At 46.1% G+C, this 21687-nt stretch overlaps 1 protein-coding gene across 1 annotated transcript in view; it reads right to left on the bottom strand.

Annotated features, from left to right (window-relative positions):
• LOC126198841 (myrosinase 1-like) overlaps positions 1–21687 on the bottom strand; it is a 151670-nt gene that overhangs the window by 44067 nt on the left and 85916 nt on the right. Inside the window, exons 6-7 of the mRNA XM_049935423.1 lie at positions 14466–14560; positions 9789–9936 (exon numbers count right to left, since the gene is read on the bottom strand). Of these exons, the coding sequence (XP_049791380.1) occupies positions 9789–9936; positions 14466–14560 (243 nt within the window). The remainder of the gene's footprint in view (positions 1–9788; positions 9937–14465; positions 14561–21687) is intronic.

Raw genomic sequence — 21687 nt, forward strand, 5'->3', positions numbered from 1 at the left:
AGAAATGTAGCTTGAATTTTCTCCAGAGACAATGTCTGCTGGCGATATTTTTGTGAAAGAGGACTCTGCTACAGTGGCGTGCATATAAAAAGGTGCATGGTGGGAAGGACCACGTGATTCTCCTGCTAATAATGTCGTTCTTCTGTGACTTGTTGTGGTACGTACTTTGGACTGCCCGTATAACATTTAGCATTGACTTCCCTTTTATTTTAGGCATGCTGAAGGTACTAAGGATCTTATGGGTAACAAAACATGAGAAGTATTATGCTAACAAGCGACGGAGATAGTTTTCTGACCACATAATTTTTTCCAAGAAGATTCAGAAACAGAAACAGGGGCGGTTAGCACAGTGTTGTCAATTAGAGTGCGCACAAAATAAATTGGCCCTCGCCTGCACAGGCAGTGTGGTGGTGGAGGCGATAACAGTACTGGTGAGGGACCCTACTGAAAACAGCCATTGTGCCACAGCCAACGTGTGGTTCACCAGCTGAAGCCTACACACGAGCACGTATCTCGCATAAACTCTATGCTACACCAACCGAGCCCGAGAACGATGAATTTAAGAGTTATGCCAGTATAGCCAATAATTCGAAAAAATAAAGATGTTCAAAATCAATAGTTTCTCACTAGAGTACAAGAAAGAAAATAAGTCACATAAAAAAGCGAAACAAGTCTGACTGCACATTGCTAGAAGGAAATCTCCAAAAGCACAAATGAGATCAAATACTGTAGCCAAGCACATAATGCGGATTACTACGATACTGACAAGGTGAAACGAATTTTTATTGCATGGAAATTGTGTGCCAGCCCCCTGACAATCTCATTGTCAATGTTATCTAAATATAAAATTTCCTGATCTTGTCCTGGGTGTATCCTAAAATAGTGAAGTCCTTGGAAGTAATTGTATTGTGGTTCCTCCTCCTTTTTTATTCTTTCCATTGTGTGATTGGAACCAATAGGGGTTCCTGCAACACTCTCAAGCACACTTTTTAATGAGATCTTGAGAGATTGCAGGGCACTCTCACTTCTGATATAGTGTTATGCTTCTTAATGTTCTTAGGGAAGACGACCTTTATTACTTGGTTGCTATACTGGATACGATCTGACTTCATTCATATGATGAAATGGTTGCCAGTAGTTAATGCACTTGCTTGTGCGCGCTAGTGAAGGAATAGCGGTAAGCTTTACTTGCGTTCGAAGAAAGAGGATGCCGAATTAAACGACTGCAGTAACAGCATACGGTGACTGAGGGCTGAGGAGAGAGGTTTTTCTGCGGAACCTGCCCAGTTCTTCGGTCTCATTGTTGACACGTTGGATGGCGCCGGTCGGTCGGCGGCAGCGTCCAGGTTGGCTGAATAGCGCTGAGGAGTCGCTGCTGCTATGGCCAGAGCACTGATGACTGGCAATAAAGCAGAGGATGGGCCCTTCGATGAGATGACTGGAATTTCTGCGAATTTCCGTGGGACAGGCCATATTTGTGAATGCACGAGGCTTTTAGCGAGTTTATGGCCGTTCTTTGGCAAGTTCGAAATGGTAGCAACAGGGGAGATAACGATCTTTTTATGGAGGGCTGTGGTTCCATCCAGGTCTTGCTTTTAGCAAAGACACAGCATAAACGTGTGGGAAAGAGACCGCGAAACTAAATCTTTTTTCCTTTTCTTCCAGTCAATTTTAGAGTCGCTGGTTGGTCAAATCTGTGTATGCAGAGCAAGTAGCGGTCTCCTAGCTTCGAGTGCCACGCTCCAGCTCGTGATTGGCTTTTGCTAAAGTAGGAGTAGTTTAAGAAGTAAATGTGCTATGCTACCGAGCTCGCGAGGAAAGCTAAGAGGAAGAGAACAACACTCTCGTACTGGCGCTTCGCTAGTAAAGAACGGTGGGTCTTTACCTAAACGGTGAGTCTTGTGTCCTTTGCTAGTGTGCCAGCCACCATCTGAACCATTAGGGGTACTGCCTCTTGAATCACGCACACAATGAGTGATGTGTGGGTGTACTTATCTGTTTTGAGTCGGTCATCTAAGCATTTTACATATTCCGTCACGCATAGTCGTGTCACAGAATCAAGTTGGTTTGTCAGACCAGCAAAGGGGTCCACCTGCACACTAGAATCGACCGGGGTTTCAGAGGCTCATAGGGAAGTACCTGCGTTCCGAATTAGCCGAACGCGACACTGCGTACTTGCATTTTTTCGGGCGCTCGCCATTAATAACAGATTTCTGCAGTCGATGACTCTAGTCGCAGAGCTGCCCTGACCTGCAGTAGGGTAAAGTATTCATTGCTACGGCGTAGAACTCCAATATATACTTCTCAGCACCCTGTTCTTTGGAACCATATTTTTCTTTACGGAATAGTAGAGTATAGACGCTCGATAGTAGCGTTGTTTTTGGGCCATACCACGGATTCACATGTATGAAGTTGGGTAAAGCGATTAGTTCTGGTTAGTGTCGTGTGTTGATTCCCAGCTGATCACTTTGTTCACCATAGAACGCATATTAGTGAAAGCGTTTGTCAAATAAAAATGTTCGTGTGACGTTCCTTTAGCCATGTTTTTTTGTTGTGATGTTAAGAATGAATTGTTATTTAGACCACAACTCCTCCCAGTGTTCTGATTAACATTACTTTTTCCATTTATTAAAGTCTGGATTGCAACTGAAAGAGCAGAATCGTGCAATATTTACTGCTGCTTTTCCCTCCTCTGAAGTTTAATAGCACAGCAGATAATCATATGTGCCAATAATGAAGGACTTGCCTGGACTTACGGTGTATGAAGGTTGCAACATCATGTTATATGGTGAAGAGACAGCAGGGAGAGTGCTCGAACTGCACAGGTCAGCATGGGATACACAGCTGAGGCGGTCGCTGAACAAAGGGATGGACTCGCTCAGCACACAGGACAAGAATGCGTTTTCGCGCAGGGCCCACATTTCTGTGAGAGGAATCTGGCGTAGAGAACTGCAGCCGCGTCGTGAATCCACGTGAGTGGCGATCCTCTACATCATTTGCTATGCACGCGGCTGGCAGTTCACTCATTCCGTATCACGTGGCACCCACTCATAGATTGATGGGAAACGGTTACATGATCTTGTCACATGGGTATAAGGAAACGTAGATTCTACATATACAGCTTCTGCACAATGCAGCAGCACCAATGGGCCCAGAAAGCGTCCAAATACCTTTAAAATTAGAATGTTTAGCTGTCTTATTTCTGTGTTCTGTATGGAGAAGCTGTGCACTGTATACCTGAGATTCGCCAAGTGTTACCAGAGTATAACGTAAATTAAAGTGATCACCAATTATTGAATGTTATTGAAGATCATTGTTTCAGTTGCGGAACTGTATATTTCCGTGAAATAATAGCTGATGATTTAATGCTCGTTTTCAGCCAGCTGCTAAAATCGCACTGATATATAGACATACAGAGTGACAATTATTGAACTCTATGAAATAAAATTGTGATAACTTCTGAACGGTTTGCGTTAGGAAACGTGGGAATTCAGATGCTCATGTATGGTTTGGTTTAGTAACAAAGCCCACTTTCATTCGGATGGGTTCGACAATAAGGAAAACTGGCACACTTGGGAGACTGAGAATCCGCAATTGGCGATTGAGAGGTTTCTTCATTCTCAACGGGTAACTGTGTGCTGTGCAATGTCCAGTCACGAAATAATCGGTGCGATATTCCTTGACGACTCTGTGAGTACCAACCGGTATGTGAAGGTTTTGGAAGGTGATTTCATCCCCATTATCCAAAGTGACCCTGATTTTTACAAGATGTGGGTCATGCAAGACGTAGCTCGATCCCATCGAAGCAGCAGAGAGTCTGATGTCCTGGAGGAGCACTTTGGGGACCACATTCTGGATCTGGGGTACACAGAGGCCACTGACATGGGCTCCCATATTCTCCGGATCTAAACACATGCGACTCCTTTCTGTGGGGCTATATTAAAGACAAGGTGTACAGCAATAACCGCAAAACCATTGCTGAGCTGAAAACAGCCATTCAGGAGGTCATCGACAACGTCGATGTTGCGACACTTCATTCGGTCACGCAGAATTTCGCTATTCATCTGCGCCATATCATCGCCAATGATGGCAGGCATATCGAACATGTCAAAACCTAAATCCGAATATCTCTAGTGACGTATACGTCTTGAATAAAGTATATGTATGCCATAGTTTGTAAATAATTTACTTTTTTATGTAGTTCAGTAATTTTCACCCTGTATTTTGAACAGAACAGATTAGATACAAAGATTTATGGTGGGAGTGTGACAACAGACTATAACTGTTGCATTTGATAATGTGAACATAAAGAAAAGGAAGGGTAAGGTGTAGCGTTGAAGAGAGGCGGGTATGAAAGTGCTGTGAGGACGGGTCGTGAGTCGTGCTTGGGTAGTGCATATGGTAGAGCACTTGCTGACGAAAGGCAAACGTTCCGAGTTCGAGTCTCGGTCCAGCACACAGTTTTAATTTGGGAGGAAGTTTCATATCAGCGCACACTCCACTGCAGAGTGAAAGTTTCATTCTGGAAACTTCCCCCAGGCTGTGGCTAAGCCATGTCTCCGCAATATCCTGCCTTCCAGGAGTGCTTGTTCTGCAAGGTTCGCAGGAGAGCTTCTGTGCAGTTTGGAAGGTAGGAGACGAAGTACTGGCGGTAGTAAAGCTGTGAGGACGGGTCGTGAGTCGTGCTTGAGTGGGTCAGATGGTAGAGCACTTGCCCGTGAAAGGCAAAGGTCCCGAGTTCGAGTCTCGGTCTGCCACACAGTCTTAATCTGCCAGGAAATTTCACATCAGCGCACACTCCGCTGCAGAGTGAAAGTTTCAATCCAGAATGGGTATTATTCGAATAAATTTCTGTACGAATAGCTATTCGAATAAGTAGGTCATTCAAACAAATTTATTCACCAATAAATTATCTGTGAATTAAGTAACGAATAACATTTTATTCTGTTTGTTTACTTCTTGTACAGAATTAGTATTTGTTCCCTTGGCTCACTGCAGTTCCTGTTTTATAAATAACTTATTAATGCTTCACCCAAAAATGTGCCTTCATTGCTCAATGGCTTAAGTTCCAGAGCCCAAAAATTGGGCTTTGGATTCAATCCCCGTTTGGTCCTACGATTGCGGCTGTTCTTATCACTTTCTCCCCTATAACAGTGACAATAATTCCAAGTCCACATATACCGTATCTCAGAGTACGTATTGAAATGCAGATCGCTCCCTAAGTGGCTGCAATTGTCCAGAGGTGGGAAGAAGTCAAGAGCACACCACTGCAGTGCTGAATTCATCTTTTAAGTTGAGCACAGCTTTACTTGATTTGCAGCACAACAAATGAAACATAAAAATGCTAGTAGCAGACGGTCTCATCTCTTTGGACTATAACACACTAAGCACCGCAATGTTAAGCAGCCGTTGTAGCCAGTTGTGACCGATTAGCCCAGAGAGGTGGAATATATTCTGCTTTTTTTTCTCATAACAAACGTACTTTACTGTAATTATAAAAATTATTTTTCCGTCGTTTTATTTGCTTCATGTGCTACGGATTATAGATTCACTTACATAGATGTTAGAGCACACGGAAAATACAGTGACTCACCTAATTTTATGCAATGAGTTTCGCACGAAAATCTTGTTAACAAAAATTTACAAGTACCGGAGAAAAGCACCACATCAAAGGAGTACCGATGCCGTGCTATATGTGAAGATTTATTGCGTCCTTATGGAGAAATAAGTTTAACAAACAATAAGAGAACCTTTCAACACCAACTCTCGGACTAGGTTCAAATGGTTCAAATGGCTCTCAGCACTATGGGACTTAACATCTATGGTCATCAGTCCCCTAGAACTTAGAACTACTTAAACCTAACTAACCTAAGGACAGCACACAACAGCCAGCCATCACGAGGCAGAGAAAATCCCTGACCCCGCCGGGAATCGAACCCGGGAACCCGGGCGCGGGAAGCGAGAACGCTACCGCACGACCACGAGATGCGGGCTCTCCGACTAGGCATCTATAGAATACACTCTGGGAAATAAATGGAGAACGGAGAATTTTGCATCGCCCAATGGATGTTAGAGATGCATTTTCAGTTGCTGCAGTAAATGCGTGGTGTGTTTTACAAAATAATATTTCAGAAAGACGTGCCTATAAATTTGAAGACATATTGTACCTCCCTCCAGAACTAGAAATACCCCCAAGTCCTACCAGTTGTCGGAAGTCATCATGAAATTTGTTTCAGAATGCGTGGAAGGTCTGGCTGCTTCGACAAGTGCAGGGACACTGAAGGCAGCCACTAGAGTTCTCATAAGCGGCGGCTGTCGCAGCGGCTCAGTGCGCGGGCCACAACATACGTCACAGTTTTACCGGCCGCGGCATAAGATCCGCCTAGTGCGTTACAGCCCCACTACTCTACAGACTCGGCCCCCTTCATCTGTCTCCGCAATGCCAATACCTCTTCCCCTCCCACTGCTAACATGGCGTAAGAACTGTTAAGTAAGCAGCCAACGATGAGAATGCAGCCCACAATAACTCTCAATCTTACAAACCTTTCTTAGATTGCTAACACTTTCGGATAACGGTGCCTTCTTAGTATAATTACGCAATTCGTGTTTGCTATGGTGCAAAATGACTGAACCAACCAAGGCGTCAGCGGTTCCAACCGATTAACATCACAGTACTTTTAATCTAAAGTGTCCTAAAACGTTTCTGGAATGGTGCTGGACTTCCGTAGTCATCCAAAGTGTTTCAGGATCAATTCTGAGTGACCTTGCCGTTAGAATATACAACAGTTTTTTGATCCGACATCTGTCTATGCAATTACGTAGAGTTTGAGATTCAAAAGTTTCCGAAGAGACACTGCTTTCGAGTATATAAAAGTGTAAGAGGTTTTTCGCCTTTCTACACCAACTGCAGTTATGGCAGAAAAGTCTTACCCACGATTTAAAAACAAGGAGTCGACTTCTATTGCTGTACACGACCAAAAGCAGGGTTACAACGAACTTTTAGACATATAGCAGTCAAAGAAGTAGGGTCACGAGTTTCGAATAGCATTATGACGTTAAAAGATTTTATTAGGAATGTGGTTTGACAACTGAAGTTAAAAGTGTAATCACAACGAATTATTTTTCAAACACTAAAGCGGAACAGATAATATCTCATTTGTTATTGAAGAAGATTAGGAGCTGAAAGTCAAACGTAAAAGTCATGATTAATGACGAATTAGGAGTGTATTGCTTGTGTAGAACGTATTTTCCTTCGTTTCACAATGGTAAGTATCTGTAAATCAAATAAACTTTGTGATGACACTTTTCAAAACAAGAGTTGAACTGAAAACTAATTTAAAAGAAACGAAAAGAATGACAAAGAACTGGAGCTATAAATGCAACTGCATTTCAGGGGTATCTATTATGCTTAACTCTCTCTGTTCCCAGACGACAAATAAATGTTTTTATTCCTTTTTGTGATTCACGAATAACGAATAGTAATTTATATCTGAATTCGTTATTCGTCACTCGGATAAACTTCGCTCAAGTCTAATGTTAAGCGGAGCGCATCGCGCATGTGCTCACTGTAAATTCGCCGCCTGCGTGCAAGGGAGTGCCGAAGCGTGAAATCCTAGTGGCTCACGGGCCGTGCCAGCCGCTTGTAAGTCGTGGACAAAACGAGCGAGACCCCTCGCCTTTTCGTTATGCTGATCCGCACAGCTTTAAAGTCTGCTACACAGCATAACAGGCAAGGCGACGAAGTGCTACCAACATACTATGCACAGGCGTGAAATTGACAAACTATCTTAATTTTCTCAAACTGTTTTCAATCATGTGTGTGACTATATTAATGCTGATTAGCGTGTTAAACACAACACGTAAATATAAGACATAAATGAAAGAAGAAACGCTAATTAGTATGAACTGTGCTAATAAAAATGAATTTCAGCTTATCGAGATAACATAACTGTTTTAGTAAGACAAAGAACCCCAGATCGTTACGAATTAGCAAACCGGGTTTTAAGGGCTGGGTAGACAGATAGACGGTGAAGAAAGTGAGACTAGTAGGGTTCCATGTTTACCGATTTAGGTGACGAAATCCTAACAACGAAAATAGCTACGACAGTTACTGAAGATTAGGGCCGCATAAATAATTCCCCCTACTCTTTATTGGAAATGTTCTAGTTGCAGTCGATACATCAGCATATTACTCGTAGATATGCTTTCGATACAAATCACGTTTACAGGAATGCAAATAAAATCCATTTGCCTATACACGTGACAATTTAGATCCCACTATTAATGCCACCGCGTTTTAGAAGTGCGAGAATTCCCATTGCTGGTAGTTTAAGAAACACTTCGGCTAATGAACATTTTCGGGCTGTGGCGAGTCTAATGGAGAATTAGAAACATTGTAGAATACGTTTGGCAGCTATGTACCCGTTTATTTCCTGGGGTGGTGCAGAATTATCCTACTAAATTTACTCGCTTAATTACAGTACTTTTTTATTTCGATAAACATCGCGAATGATTATCACATTAGCGGTGACATAAAGGTAGAAAATTCTTGTTTTTGAGTGCAGGAAACTGTATGCAACAGAAACTGCAGATCATTTTGCCATTTTCATTGCGAAATTGCCGGCTTATTTAAGTCTGGGGTAATAATAGAGGGCTCTTTGCTTGGGTTGTCTGCTAGCGTAGCGAAAGGTGTTTGCTGCTGCAAGGGAAGTCTGGTTTGTTTTCGGTTCTAATCTCGATGGAGGCAGATAGACTATCAGTAAAGCAATTTTAAGAAATTCTCGCGCCCTCAATACGTTTTATTGCTACCTTTATTCTGTACCGGCGCGCTGTGGGTGTAAATATGAAGCTCTTGTAGAATTTCATACTTGTTACTGATTACTTTTTCAGCTTCTGCCAATAATTGATTTGACATACGTGTGTGGCACTGAATGATTTATAACTGAATTTCGTTATGAATCTTCACGCATTGCTAAATTTGCACATTTTCATGGTAGGTCAGCAACGGTAAGCCGGTATGACTGGTCTGAACGTTGACACAAACCGTTTCCCAGCCGAATGCGCATAAAATTCGTAACGATCTGGACTATTTTGTCTTACTATAACATGTTATCTCGATAAGCTGAAATTCATTTTTATTAGCAGAGTTCATACTAATTAGCGTTTCTTCTTTCATTTACATCTTATATTTACGTGTTGTGTTTAACACACTAATCAGCATTAATATAGCAAAAAAAAAAAAAAATGGTTCAAATGGCTCTGAGCACTATGGGACTTAACATCTATGGTCATCAGTCCCCTAGAACTTAGAACTACTTAAACCTAACTAACCTAAGGACATCAAACAACACCCAGTCATCACGAGACAGAGAAATAATATAGTCACACACATGATTGAAAACAGTCTGAGAAAATTAGGATGGTTTGTCAATTTCACGCCTGTGCATAGTATGTTGGTAGCACTTCGTCGTCTTGCCTGTTACGCGGTGTAGCAGACTTTAAAGCTGTGCAGATCAGCATAACGAAAAGGGGAGGGTTCTCGCTCGTTTTGTCCACAACTGTACATGCGCTCATGCAGCTGTCACTAGCATCGGCAATCTTCGGCAACTTCCGCCAACGTTCGCTAACCCATTTGGCGCTCTCACTCGCACAACACAGGCGCGTGCTGACCACGCGTGTAGACCACGCGGATAGACCAGGCGGTTGCTGGGCTCTGCTGTGACGCGTGACAGGGGCAGGGGGCACGGGGGAGGCGGCGCCCCCCTCTGCAGCTGACGCCGGCGACTCACCCTTGACGTAGTCTATCTCCTCCTGGGAGAGTGCTGGCAGGCGCGACCTCGTGCGGCCCTCTGCCTCGCTGTTGGCCGCCACCCGCTGCTTGACCACCTCCGGAAAGTCGCCGCTGGACGAAAATATGGGCTGCGCGTACATCCCCAGCTGTCAACAGTAGAGCAGGGTTCGTCATCCACTGTGGGCTTGACGCCAACAGCAAGGAAGTCATCAGCACGTTGCTAAAACCGTCCTAGCAGAAAGTTGTATACAACAATGAACTTTAGACCACAAACACTCTTCCTAGCGTCCCTCTCACAGTCATATGTGTAGTCTCCCTGATTGACAGAAATCGTTAAATTATTAATCTAATCTGTTTTCAGATATAAATTGACTAGAATAAGGCCAATATTGTGGTTGTTCGGTATGTCCTGACGTGGTAGTTGATCAAACAGCTCATTGGTGTACTGCCAGTTCATAGAGCCCAGAGGATACAATACCAGGTGCGTCGCAGACAGCTGCCATCACCCTGTGCGGAAGAATCGGTTGCTCAACATGATTACGCAAAATCTGAGATGCAGAGAGTCTCTCCCAGGAACTGATACACCTCAGAACACTATCATTCCATTTAAATGTTACTAATACTTTGTGTGCCCACGTTCTTCATGGTGGTATGAGCGAGAAACCAACGTCCAACAAGGTTTCTTCGCGTTCTCGCTCTCTGCTGCCAACCCAGTCTTGGATTTAGTACAGATGAGAAATACATTTTTGATTAGTAGTCATAATAATGAACACGAACTTTTAATGTTTTGTGAAGTCAGAAATCGACCATGAGAATCATGCAACTATATGAATATATATTTATAACATGTTTGTAATGTATTTTTGAATGCAGTTCTATTTTTATTTTTAAACTTAAGGCAGCTGCATTTGTGCCTGATAAGAGTGTGCAATCCATAAATAAAGCCAAGTTTGTCATGTGCAGTACACGGAAGGAATGCAAATAATGAAACGGAGATTTAGTACAGATGAGAAATACATTTTTGATTAGCAATCATAATAATGACAAATTTTAATATTTTGTGAAGTCAGAAATCGACCATGAGCATCATGCAACTACATGAATATATCAGATGTTTGTAATGTATTTTTGAATGCAGTGCTATTTTTGTTTTTAAACTTATGGCAGCTCCATCTGTGCCTGATAGGAGTGTGTAATCCATAAATGAAGCCAAGTTAATCATGTGCGTTACACGGAGGAAATGCAAGTAATGATATAGAGAAAGTCAAACTCCACAGCAAGGTTGGCATACATAAAGCAGATAGGCGTCGTAGGTAGTTACTGACATGAAGTACTACATACGACCGAGTCGCGGTTGATTCCTTATCCGTTTGCTGAGAGCGGCTGAGTTCAAATAAAGCATCTCCCGCATCTCTGGTGGTGCTGTTCGTTCGTGAGCTGTGACGAGTCTGAGCCACTGTCCACCGTCCATACCACCAGCTGGCAGAGAAGTTAAAATTTTGGACATATTCTTACATGGGTGTAGAAGAAAAGTTCCTATCTGGAAACCAATACATATCTGTAAACCAATACTCATTGAGATACAGGATGGTTTGGTTGTGATAAGTAATTTCTAGTATTCAGTGGTACAGCCCATTTATTGCTGGAGTTAATGGTGCATGCAAATAGCACAATTGCCACTTGTGGGCAGATGCAAATCCTCGAGCAATTGGGGAGGTGGCGCACCAGGATTGCTTCGGTATCTATGTATGGAGAGGGATTGTCGGTGGTAGACTCGCAGGCCATACACATTATCAAGCAGATTAATTACCACCGCTAAATGGGAATGGTACCCCTGCAGAAGGAGATATGGTATGGGAACGAATGGGCACCACACGTTTCGTGGGTATGGATTGGTCAAAGAGGTCTGGTAGTATGACTCCCCTGTCAACTGAACCTGAATCCGTTAGATTTCGGCTGTCAGGACATTTAAAGGCCTTTTTATTTATGCTCAATCCATCGGCAATTAGCAGAGTTTACAAGAACGTGGGCTCATTGCATGTGACGCAACGCGAACGGAGACAGGTAAATGAGGAACGGTGCTGGATTCGCTGCGAAGAAGGGCTTAAGGGTGTGTGAGGATGCATGGTAACTACATACGGCTTTGCCTATAGTGTCTACTTATACATAACAGAGAGATGGCAGTCAGACCCATATCTCAAAAGCTTTTCGTTTTGAGACGAATTACTACAGGAACTTTTCTTCTCGTTTTGCCCAATATTCCCTCCTGTAGGTGTATGTGAAGCTGATTTTGTCCACTATTGCGAAAGCTGTGGGGGAATGGGGGGGGGGAAGGAGCGGAGGGGCAGTGTCTCTCAGTGATACGGTGATTACCTTTCCTAGACTTAGCTTGTGGCGCAGAACTGCAGCCAGCAGATGTGATGATTTGTAAAGCGTTGTTACGACTGTGAATAAACTTTGGAAGTCCCTGGATACTTCAACACTGAGTTCAATGGAGTTTCTTGAATTCTGTCAATTGTGGAGACTGTTTGGTGAGGGGTTAGAGGGGTGGGGGGTGCACTCCGTCTTCAGGCCACGAGTGGCCTACCGGGGCCATCCGACCGCCGTGTCATCCTCAGAGGAGGATGCGGATAGGAGGGGCGTGGGCTCAGCACACCCTCTCCCGGTCGTTATGATGGTATTCTTGACCGAAACCGGTACTATTCGGTCGACTAGCTCCTCAATTGGCATCACGGTGCTGAGTGCACCCCGAAAAATGGCAACAGCGCATGGCGGCTGGATGGTCACCCATCCAAGTGCCGGCCACGCCCAACAGCGCTTAACTTCGGTGATCTCAAGGGAACCTATGTATCCACTGCGGGAAGGCCGTTGCCGGGGTGGGGGCTAAACATGCAATATTTGGAGACAGTCTTCTACGCTATTTCCGTCTGTTGTCGCAACTGGAAAAGGGGTGGGTTGCGGGTAATGCATACCATACGAAACGCAGTCTGCACGTGCGCAGGTCCTAACCCGCGCTGCGATGCCCACGCGGTGGGCGATGCCTGCGGTCCAGGCGTGCGCCTGCACGACCCTGCAGTCTGCCGCCAAGATGGTGAGCGTCTCCTCCTCTCTTAATTCCGGGACCGGCAACGTCCTCGTCTGAAACCTACCGCCCAACGTGTTGGACAGTCTTTCCGGCGGGCCTTCCAGTCTCCCACTGGTCAAAAACACAACATCGCTGAAATGCAGCTACCTCTTCGAATTATGACTGTCGTGGCCGCCTTACAAATTTTACCAAGCCAACACGATACGCGAAATAACAGACCCTCGTCCAGCAAGAAAAACTCAGTTGCTATGTGCTCAGCATTTTCACAGTCAGTAGTTGCTTCTACTGCCTTCATTGGACGACCCTTTAAACCGTTGACTTTAATGTTGTCTTTCGCTGCCTGTACAAATGCAGCGTTTGTATCGAATACATTCAATGGTTTACACTTACACTATCTACTATGATTTGAATGTACAGTTCATTGTATTCTACTAAGGAAGCTGAAACATCGTGGCATCGGTGATCTTCTGGGAATTAGTTTTCATCCTGACTGAAAGGATACATAGCGTTGAATTAAGAAACGCAAGGAGAGTACACAACGAAAGATCGTCTTCAGGATCGAGAATAACCACTACAGGTGCACCACTGGGTCGAGTTTGGGTTCGCTCTTTTTTTTTGTTCACCTGCCATCATATATCCAAGAAGTAGAAATAATTCTCCTTGCTGACTGTGGAAGAATTATATAATCAAGCATATTGGAGTAAATTTAATAGTCATGAATGTAAATAATATTTCATTGAAAATTAGTGAATGACTCTCCGCAAATGGACTGTCACTGGACTTCGGCAAGACACAAGACAGGCAGTTCAGCGCTGTACAGGGCATGGCCACACCACTCGCAGTAACGCCTGAAAGTTAATCAATAAATGAAGCAGAATATTCTAAATTGTCAGGAGTCATGTTACAGATCTTCTTCTCAAATGTCTAAGCCCATCAACTTTTGCGTTGGCGATAATACCAGATTTTGGAGAGGAAGAGTGACTCACTTTTTCGTATTTCGTTCTCTAATGTGTTATCCGGATAACTTGTCATTGAAGAAAAAATGTTTTTTGCATATAAATTTGTGGTAAGGTTAGTATGTTGCACGCACTCTGGAACGTATTGTTGTCAGGTCTTTTAAACAGTTGGATGTAGTGACAACAGCCTCACAGTACATTTTCTACCTTACAAAATTTGTTGCCAACAATTAATCACAAATTCAAAACAACAATCAGATCTTTAAATATGCTACTAGAAGGAAAAATGATTTACTCTATCCATTACTCAGCCTTAGTGTGTCACAGAAATTAGTGGTATATTCAGCCCTAATAATCTATAATGTAAGGAATGTAGTAGATGACCAAATTAACAGTAAACACAAACTGAAATCATATCTGCCTGACAAATGGGTACTGTGAATGGTCAGCATCTTGACTGAGAGCCTGTAGCCTAAATTGTAAAACTGTTTCGGTCCACATCATAGCGAGAAGCTGTAATTGTGATGCAAGGAACACGCAATAAAAGGTATTTAAAAAAAACATGAAAACAACTGTGCTCCCTGATAAAACGCGGTTATTGAGTCATGAATGACATCATGTGGACGCGACTTACCTGGAACTGGAGCTGACGTTCAGAAGCGTCGGCGTCCTCCGTGCTGTTGGTCAGAGGCTCGTACCAGTTGCATTCCAGAGTGATACCTACCCTGCCTGAAACACACCAGGGTCACACACTGAGTCTCTCTCATGCGCCTGTACACACTTTGCTTCGTATCATCCTCTGTTGCACGTGCTGCAAACTTGGTAACTGCATCTAACAAACATATTTTTGTTCCTCAGTTTTCCCAAGCGTATTTCATGACAAAGTAAACCACAGGTTTTTGGTCAGCTGGTGGTGCGGAGAGGGCAGAAAATGGCGTTGACAGAACCCGTGGGCATCATCGACTGTGCTGATGAAGTGACCGCGTGAAGTCTCACACGCCTTGGCCGACCCTGGTGCAGAGTCTGGGCCTCAGGCTGTCATTGCTCTCTCAGAAATCGAGTTTGCCAGAAAATTAATTAACAATAACGCTAGACTCGCCACTTTGACGTCAGAGTCTGCAGACATCGCGATTTGCCACTGATCTTTCTACAAATCCGTAAGGGAAGCGGATTATGTGCCACCGCTACCAGCATCTTTGGATGAACTAAAAAAATCGTACCACAGCTGCGATGAACTCAGTTGCTTAGGACATTTCTCATCGGATCTGACGTCGGTTTTTTATTCTTGAACGTAGAAAGAGGCACATGGAACGTTTATATACTTGTTGGAAGTGCAGTCAAATGTTACATTTCCCTCACATCTTGCGTAGTTCATGAAGTACAAATTTATGAAACAAAGTTCATCACTATGAGCTACGTTAGATAGTCTTGTGATCCCCTAAAACAAAGATGCAGGAACAGACTTTCGAAATATCTCTCATGTATGGCAGAGCAGCGACCCACATGCTGTTATGTCGTCTGTGTAGATGCTGCTCCCCAGTAATGCAGCTTGCATAATCTCTTCATACGTACAGTCCATACCTGGGTACGATTGCCTTTCGTGCTCAATAACTGAAATCCAGGCTCGTGCGATACAGAAATCTACACAATTGTAGAGAGAACTGTACAGAGAATTACAAGAAGTACGTAACGAATTAAACGTTATAAAAATTGTGTGTCTATGAAAGATGGACATGATGAAACAAAGTAGTATTTATATATTTATTTTTCAATGGTTGCAGGGTTCGCTCATTTGGCCTTTTAGCGTTAGTCAATATGGCGTTGCTACTGCTTGCTTGAAGCCAAGGGAAACTAGAACCGTTATATTTCTCGAGGCCCTGCAGGTCTGCAATGTAACATAATAATGCCATCTCGTTGAGTAAATTATTCTGGAGGTAAAATATTCCCCGTTTGGATCACCTTGCAGTGACTACTCAGGAGGATGCTGTCATCAGAAAAAAAACTGATGTTCCCGGTCAGTGCGTGGGATATTATGTCTTAATAGAGTAGGTAGGTTAGACACGTGAAAATAGGGTTGAAGGTAGATATAGTGAGGATCACTGAAGAGTTGTTGCAGGAAGCACAGGATTTTTGGGCAGAGGTTATAGACCTTTCTACACAAAATCAAGTAGAGGTTGGAGTTGGTCAACTAATGAACAATAAAATAAGAATAGAGGTTTTTTTGTTTTGTGGTTTTAGGGCGCACAACTTCAACGGTCATTAGCGCCCAGACTACGTTAGGAATGCACCGCGAGTCACAAGTTTAAAACAGCAACGAAACGGAAAACACGATAAAAGACAGACTGACAGGCATAGGATTAAAAAAAAAGGAACAGCATAATCAAATGTCCTTTGAGAGGGTTGTCAAATTGATAAAATGAAGAACGCGAGCAGCTGCTCGTGGGTCATCCGCTAAAATGGCTTCTACAGTACATGGCAGGCCAAGATCAAGACGCAGGGTGTTAAAATCCGGACAGCAATTGCCCACATGGGCAGAACGGCGCCGGCGCAGCCGTCAGCAGATGGCGATGGCTGAACCGGCAGTGTCCAATTCGTAACCGGGCCAAAACTACCTCCTCCCGCCGAGAAGGGCGTGAGGAGGACGTTCAAGCCACGGGAAGAGGTTTCAAGGCCCGAAGCTTGTTGTCTGTAAGTGCAGCCAAATCGGCATGCCACAGCGATAAAATGCGCCGACAAATTACCCTGCTACAATCTGACGAAGGGACACAACAAGAAGCTGTCCGAGGCTGGAGGACCGCAGCCTTGGCCGCGGCATCTGCAGCTTCGTTCCCAGGGATACCGACATGGCCAGGAACCCACATAAAGATAACCGGAGAACCGACGTCCACCAGCTGTTGAAGAGAGCGTTGGATCCGGTGCACGAAAGGGTGAACCGGGTACGGATCACTGAGGCTCTGGATAGCGCTCAGGGAATCGGAGCAGATGACATATGCAGAATGTCGGTGGCGGCAGATGCAAAGAACAGTCTGGTAGAGGGCAAAGAGCTCAGCTGTGAAGACCGAACAATGGCCATGGAGCCGGTATTTGAAACTTTGTGCCCCGACAATAAAAGAACACCCGACCCCGTCATTGGTCTTTGAGCCATCTGTATAAATGAAGGTCATATTAATGAACTTCGAACGAAGTTCGACAAAACGGGAGTGGTAGACTGAACTGGGGGTAACCTCCTTCGGGAGCGAGCAGAGGTCAAGGTGGACGCGAACCTGAGCCTGGAGCCAAGGTGGCGTGTGGCTCTCGCCCACTCGAAAGGTTGCAGGGAGTGAAAAATTAAGGTGTTGAAGGAGGCGACGAAAGCGAACTCCAGGGGGTAGCAGGGCAGAGACATACAACCCGTATTGACTGTCGAGAGAGTCATCAAAAAAGGAACGATAAGACGGGTGGTCGGGCATTGCCAGTAGCCGACAGGCATACCGACAAAGCAGTATATCGCGCCGGTAGGTGAGTGGCAACTCACCAGCGTCAGCATGAAGACTCTCGACGGGACTAGTATAAAACGCTCCGATCGCAAGTCGTAAGCCCCGATGTTGTATGGAGTTGAGGCGGCGTAAGATGGATGGCCGTGCAGAGGAGTATACGAAGCTCCCATAATCCAGCTTGGAGCGGACGATCGACCGATATAGGCGAAGTAGGACGGTTCGATCCGCTCCCCACGACATACCACTGAGAACACGGAGGACATTTAGAGAACGGGTACAACGGGCAGCCAAATATGACACATGTGGAGACCAACTAAGTTTCCTGTCAAATGTAAGACCTAAAAATTTTGTTGTCTCCACGAATGGGAGAGCAACGGGACCGAGTCGTAAGGACGGTGGGAGAAACTCTTTGTAGCGCCAGAAGTTAATACAGACCGTCTTCTCGGCAGAAAAACGGAAGCCATTGGCGACACTCCAGGAGTAAAGACGGTCAAGAGAACGCTGAAGACAGCGCTCCAGGAAACACGTACGCTGCGCGCTGCAATAGATGGTAAAATCGTCCACGAAAAGGGAGCCTGATACATCAGCTGGGAGGCAATCCATTATTGGATTGATCGCTATGGCGAAGAGAGCGACGCTCAAAACTGAGCCCTGTGGCACCCCATTCTCCTGGCGAAAGGTGTCTGACAGGACAGAACCCACACGTACCCTGAACTGTCGATCCATTAAAAAGGAACGAATAAAAAGAGGGAGGCGACCGCGAAGGCCCCATGTATGCATGGTGCGGAGAATGCCCGCCCTCCAACAGGTGTCGTAAGCCTTCTCCAAATCAAAGAACACAGCCGCGGTCGGGCGCTTCCGCAAGAAGTTATTCATAATGAAGGTCGACAAGGTAACTAGATGGTCAACAGCAGAGCGGCGCCTACGAAATCCACATTGTACATTGGTAAGTAGGCGTCGAGACTCGAGCAGCCAAACCAATCGAGAGTTAACCATTCGCTCCAACACTTTACAGACACAGCTGGTAAGCGAGATGGGTCGATAACTGGAAGGCAAGTGCTTGTCCTTCCCCGGCTTAGGAATCGGGACAACAATAGACTCGCGCCAGCATGCGGGAACATGTCCCTCAATCCAGATGCGATTGTAAGTACGAAGAAGAAAACCTTTACCCGCAGGAGAAAGGTTCTTCAGCATCTGAATATGAATAGAATCAGGCCCTGGAGTGGAGGACCGTGATCGGCCAAGTGCATTTTCGAGTTCCCGCATGGTGAATGGGGCATTATAACTTTCACGATTCGAGGAGCGGAAGTTAGGTGGCCTAGCCTCCTCTGCCAGTTTGCGGTCGAGGAAGGCAGGGTGGTAATGAGCGGAGCTCGAAACCTCTGCGAAAAAGCGGCCGAAGGCATTGGAGACAGCCTCAGGGGCCACAAGGACGTTATTCGCGACCGTCAAGCCAGAAACTGGTGAGTGGACCTTAGTGCCAGATAGCCGGCGCAGGCTACCCCAGACAACAGAAGAAGGAGTAAAACTGTTGAAGGTGCTTGTGAAAGCAGCCCAGCTGGCTTTCTTGCTTTCTTTAATAATACGACGACACTGTGCACGTAATCGTTTATAATTGATACAATTCGCCACTGTAGGGTGGCGTTTAAAGGTGCGTAAAGCACGTCGACGAGCACGTAAAGCGTCTCTACATGCTGCGGTCCACCAGGGGACCGGTACGCGACGTGGAGAAGAAGTAGGGTGAGGGATGGAATATTCAGCAGCAGTGAGAATGACTTCCGGGAGGTGTGCGACCTGACTATCGCAGGTTGTGAATGTTTGTCCTGAAAGGTCGCCCTGGAAGAGAAGAGCCCCCAGTCTGCTTTGGAGATATTCCAACTAGATGAGCACGGAGAGGGGGTATGCTGCAGGAGATGGATAACACACGGGAAGTGGTCGCTCGAATATGTATCAGAAAGTGCATACCACTCGAACCGGCGTGCAAGTTGGGGAGTACATATAGAGAGGTCTAAATGGGAATAGGAGTGAGATGTGTCCGAAAGAAAAGTAGGGGCGCCAGTATTGAGGCAGACAAGATTGAGCTGGTTGAAAAGGTCTGCTAACAGGGAGCCCCTCGGGCAGGATGCTGGAGAGCCCCAAAGGGGATGGTGGGCATTGAAGTCTCCAGTTAACAAAAATGGTGCAGGTAGCTGAGCAATAAGTTGCATCATGTCTGCCCTGGTAACGGCAGACGACGATGGAGTGTAAACGGTACAAATGGAAAATGTAAAAGTGGGGAGAGTAATGCGGATGGCAACTGCCTGCAGGCCGGTGTGCAACGTGATGGGATCGTAGTAAATATCATCCCGGACAAGCAACATAACCCCTCCATGAGCTGGGATACCTACCACAGGGGGTAGGTCAAAACGCACAGAGGTGTAGTGTGCCAAGGCAATTTGATCGCATGGGCGTAGCTTCGTTTCCTGGAGGGCTACGACGAGCGGACGGTGCAAGCGGAGCAGCAACTTCAAGTCCTCTCGGTTGGAGCGAATGCTGCGAATATTCCAGTGAATAAGTGCCATCGTAAGAAAAGAAAAAGGAAGATGAAAGAAGGGGTCACCTCGAAGGCCGCTGAGGGCCTGGCTTCGAGCGAGCACTGCCGCCGCTATCAGTAGGCGGACAGTCATCGTCCATTGGGTCTATAGGTTCATCGGCCATCTTGGGAAGATGGCCGGGAGGGGGAGCTTCCTCCGCCGGTGAACGGCCAGATGTTCGGCTACCAGCGGTGCGGCCAGGCGAAACGGATGACGGCCTGGGGCGGCAACCGCTGGGTGGCGCAGGAGAAGAAATGCGCCGTGGCGGAGAAGGAGAACTGTGCTTCCTACGAGCCTTCTTGGAAGGTCGTTTGGTGGAAGTACCGGTCGAAGGCTGGGAGGTCGAGGTACGTAGGAAGTCTGCACGGGACGGTTCCTTCTTGAAGGCCCGTGCATCTGACTTCTGGGCCTTCGTCTTAGCAGAAGCTGATGAAGGGGCTGGTGTCTGTGGGGTGATGGGAGGAAGAGGAGACGTCGACCGTGCGATCTTACCACTGGCCGAACGGACGACCGTGGTGCTGAAGGTCAGATCGTATGTCTGGGTTGCCACTTCCCTGGTAGTCCGAGGAGAGGCGAGGACAGTACTGTATTTCCCCGCTGGGAGCAGCGTGGGCTTCCTACTAGCCAATAACTTGCGAGCAGCCGAGGTGGACACTTTCTCTTTGACCCGAATTTCTTGGATACAGCGTTCTTCCTTATAGACAGGACAGTCGCGGGAGGATGCGGCATGGTCACCCTGACAGTTCACACAACGAGGAGACGGAGGTGGACAGTCACCCTCATGGGCGTCCCTGCCACAAGTGACACATTTAGCCGCATTGGAACAAGACTGTCGAGTGTGATTGAAACGCTGACACTGGTAGCAGCGCGTAGGTGTCGGGACATAGGGGCGAACTGAAATGACCTCGTAGGCCGCCTTGATGCGCGATGGCAGCTGAACACTATCGAAGGTCAAGAAAAGTGTCCGGGTCGGTACAAGGTCATTGTTGACCTTTTTCATGACCCTATGGACAGCCGTCACGCCCTGCTCAGCGAGGAAAGATTGAATCTCCTCGTCAGTCAAGCCGTCGAGGGATCTAGTATAGACCACACCACGAGACGAATTCAAAGTTCGGTGAGCCTCCACCCGGACAGGGAACGTGTACAGGAGTGTGGCCCAAAGCAGTTTTTGTGCCTGAAAGGCGCTCTCAGTTTCGAGTAATAAGGTACCGTTACGCAACCTGGTACAAGATTTGACAGATCCGGCTATGGCATCTACGCCCTTCTGGATAACGAAAGGGTTGACAGAGGAAAAATCCTTTCCGTCCTCAGATCGAGAAATGACGAGGAACTGTGGGGCAGGCGGTAGTACTTTTGTCACTGGTAGCTGGTCAAGTTTCCGTTTTTGGGCAGAAGTCGAGAGAGATGGAGTGCATTGCGGAGGAATCCCCCATGATTGCCAGCGTCTCCGATGGCGCGCTCCTTCCTTGTGGGGACCCTCTCAGAGGGCACTCCCGCCTTAGGTGAATATTTACACCTCAGGTCACACCTCCCGAGAAACAGACGGAGGGACCAATCGGCATGGTCAGAAGGTATCAGCTCAGGCAATCACCCCTCCCCGGGCCTGGCCTTTACCAAGGGGTACGCGCGTGCCTTACATGTCTACCCAGGGCGGGGAATTACGCGTTACCCCGTCACCGGCTACGCGTGCGAACTCGTGGGTCGGCCTTCAGGCGCGCACAGGGAGGAAGGAAGAAGAGGAAAAAGGAGAGAGAGAGGGAGAGAGAGAGAGAGAGAGAGAGGACAGACTGTCTCAAACGCCGAGGTG

The sequence above is a fragment of the Schistocerca nitens genome, chromosome 8 (assembly GCF_023898315.1).
Source record: "Schistocerca nitens isolate TAMUIC-IGC-003100 chromosome 8, iqSchNite1.1, whole genome shotgun sequence".
NCBI classification, from domain to species: Eukaryota; Metazoa; Arthropoda; class Insecta; order Orthoptera; family Acrididae; genus Schistocerca; species Schistocerca nitens.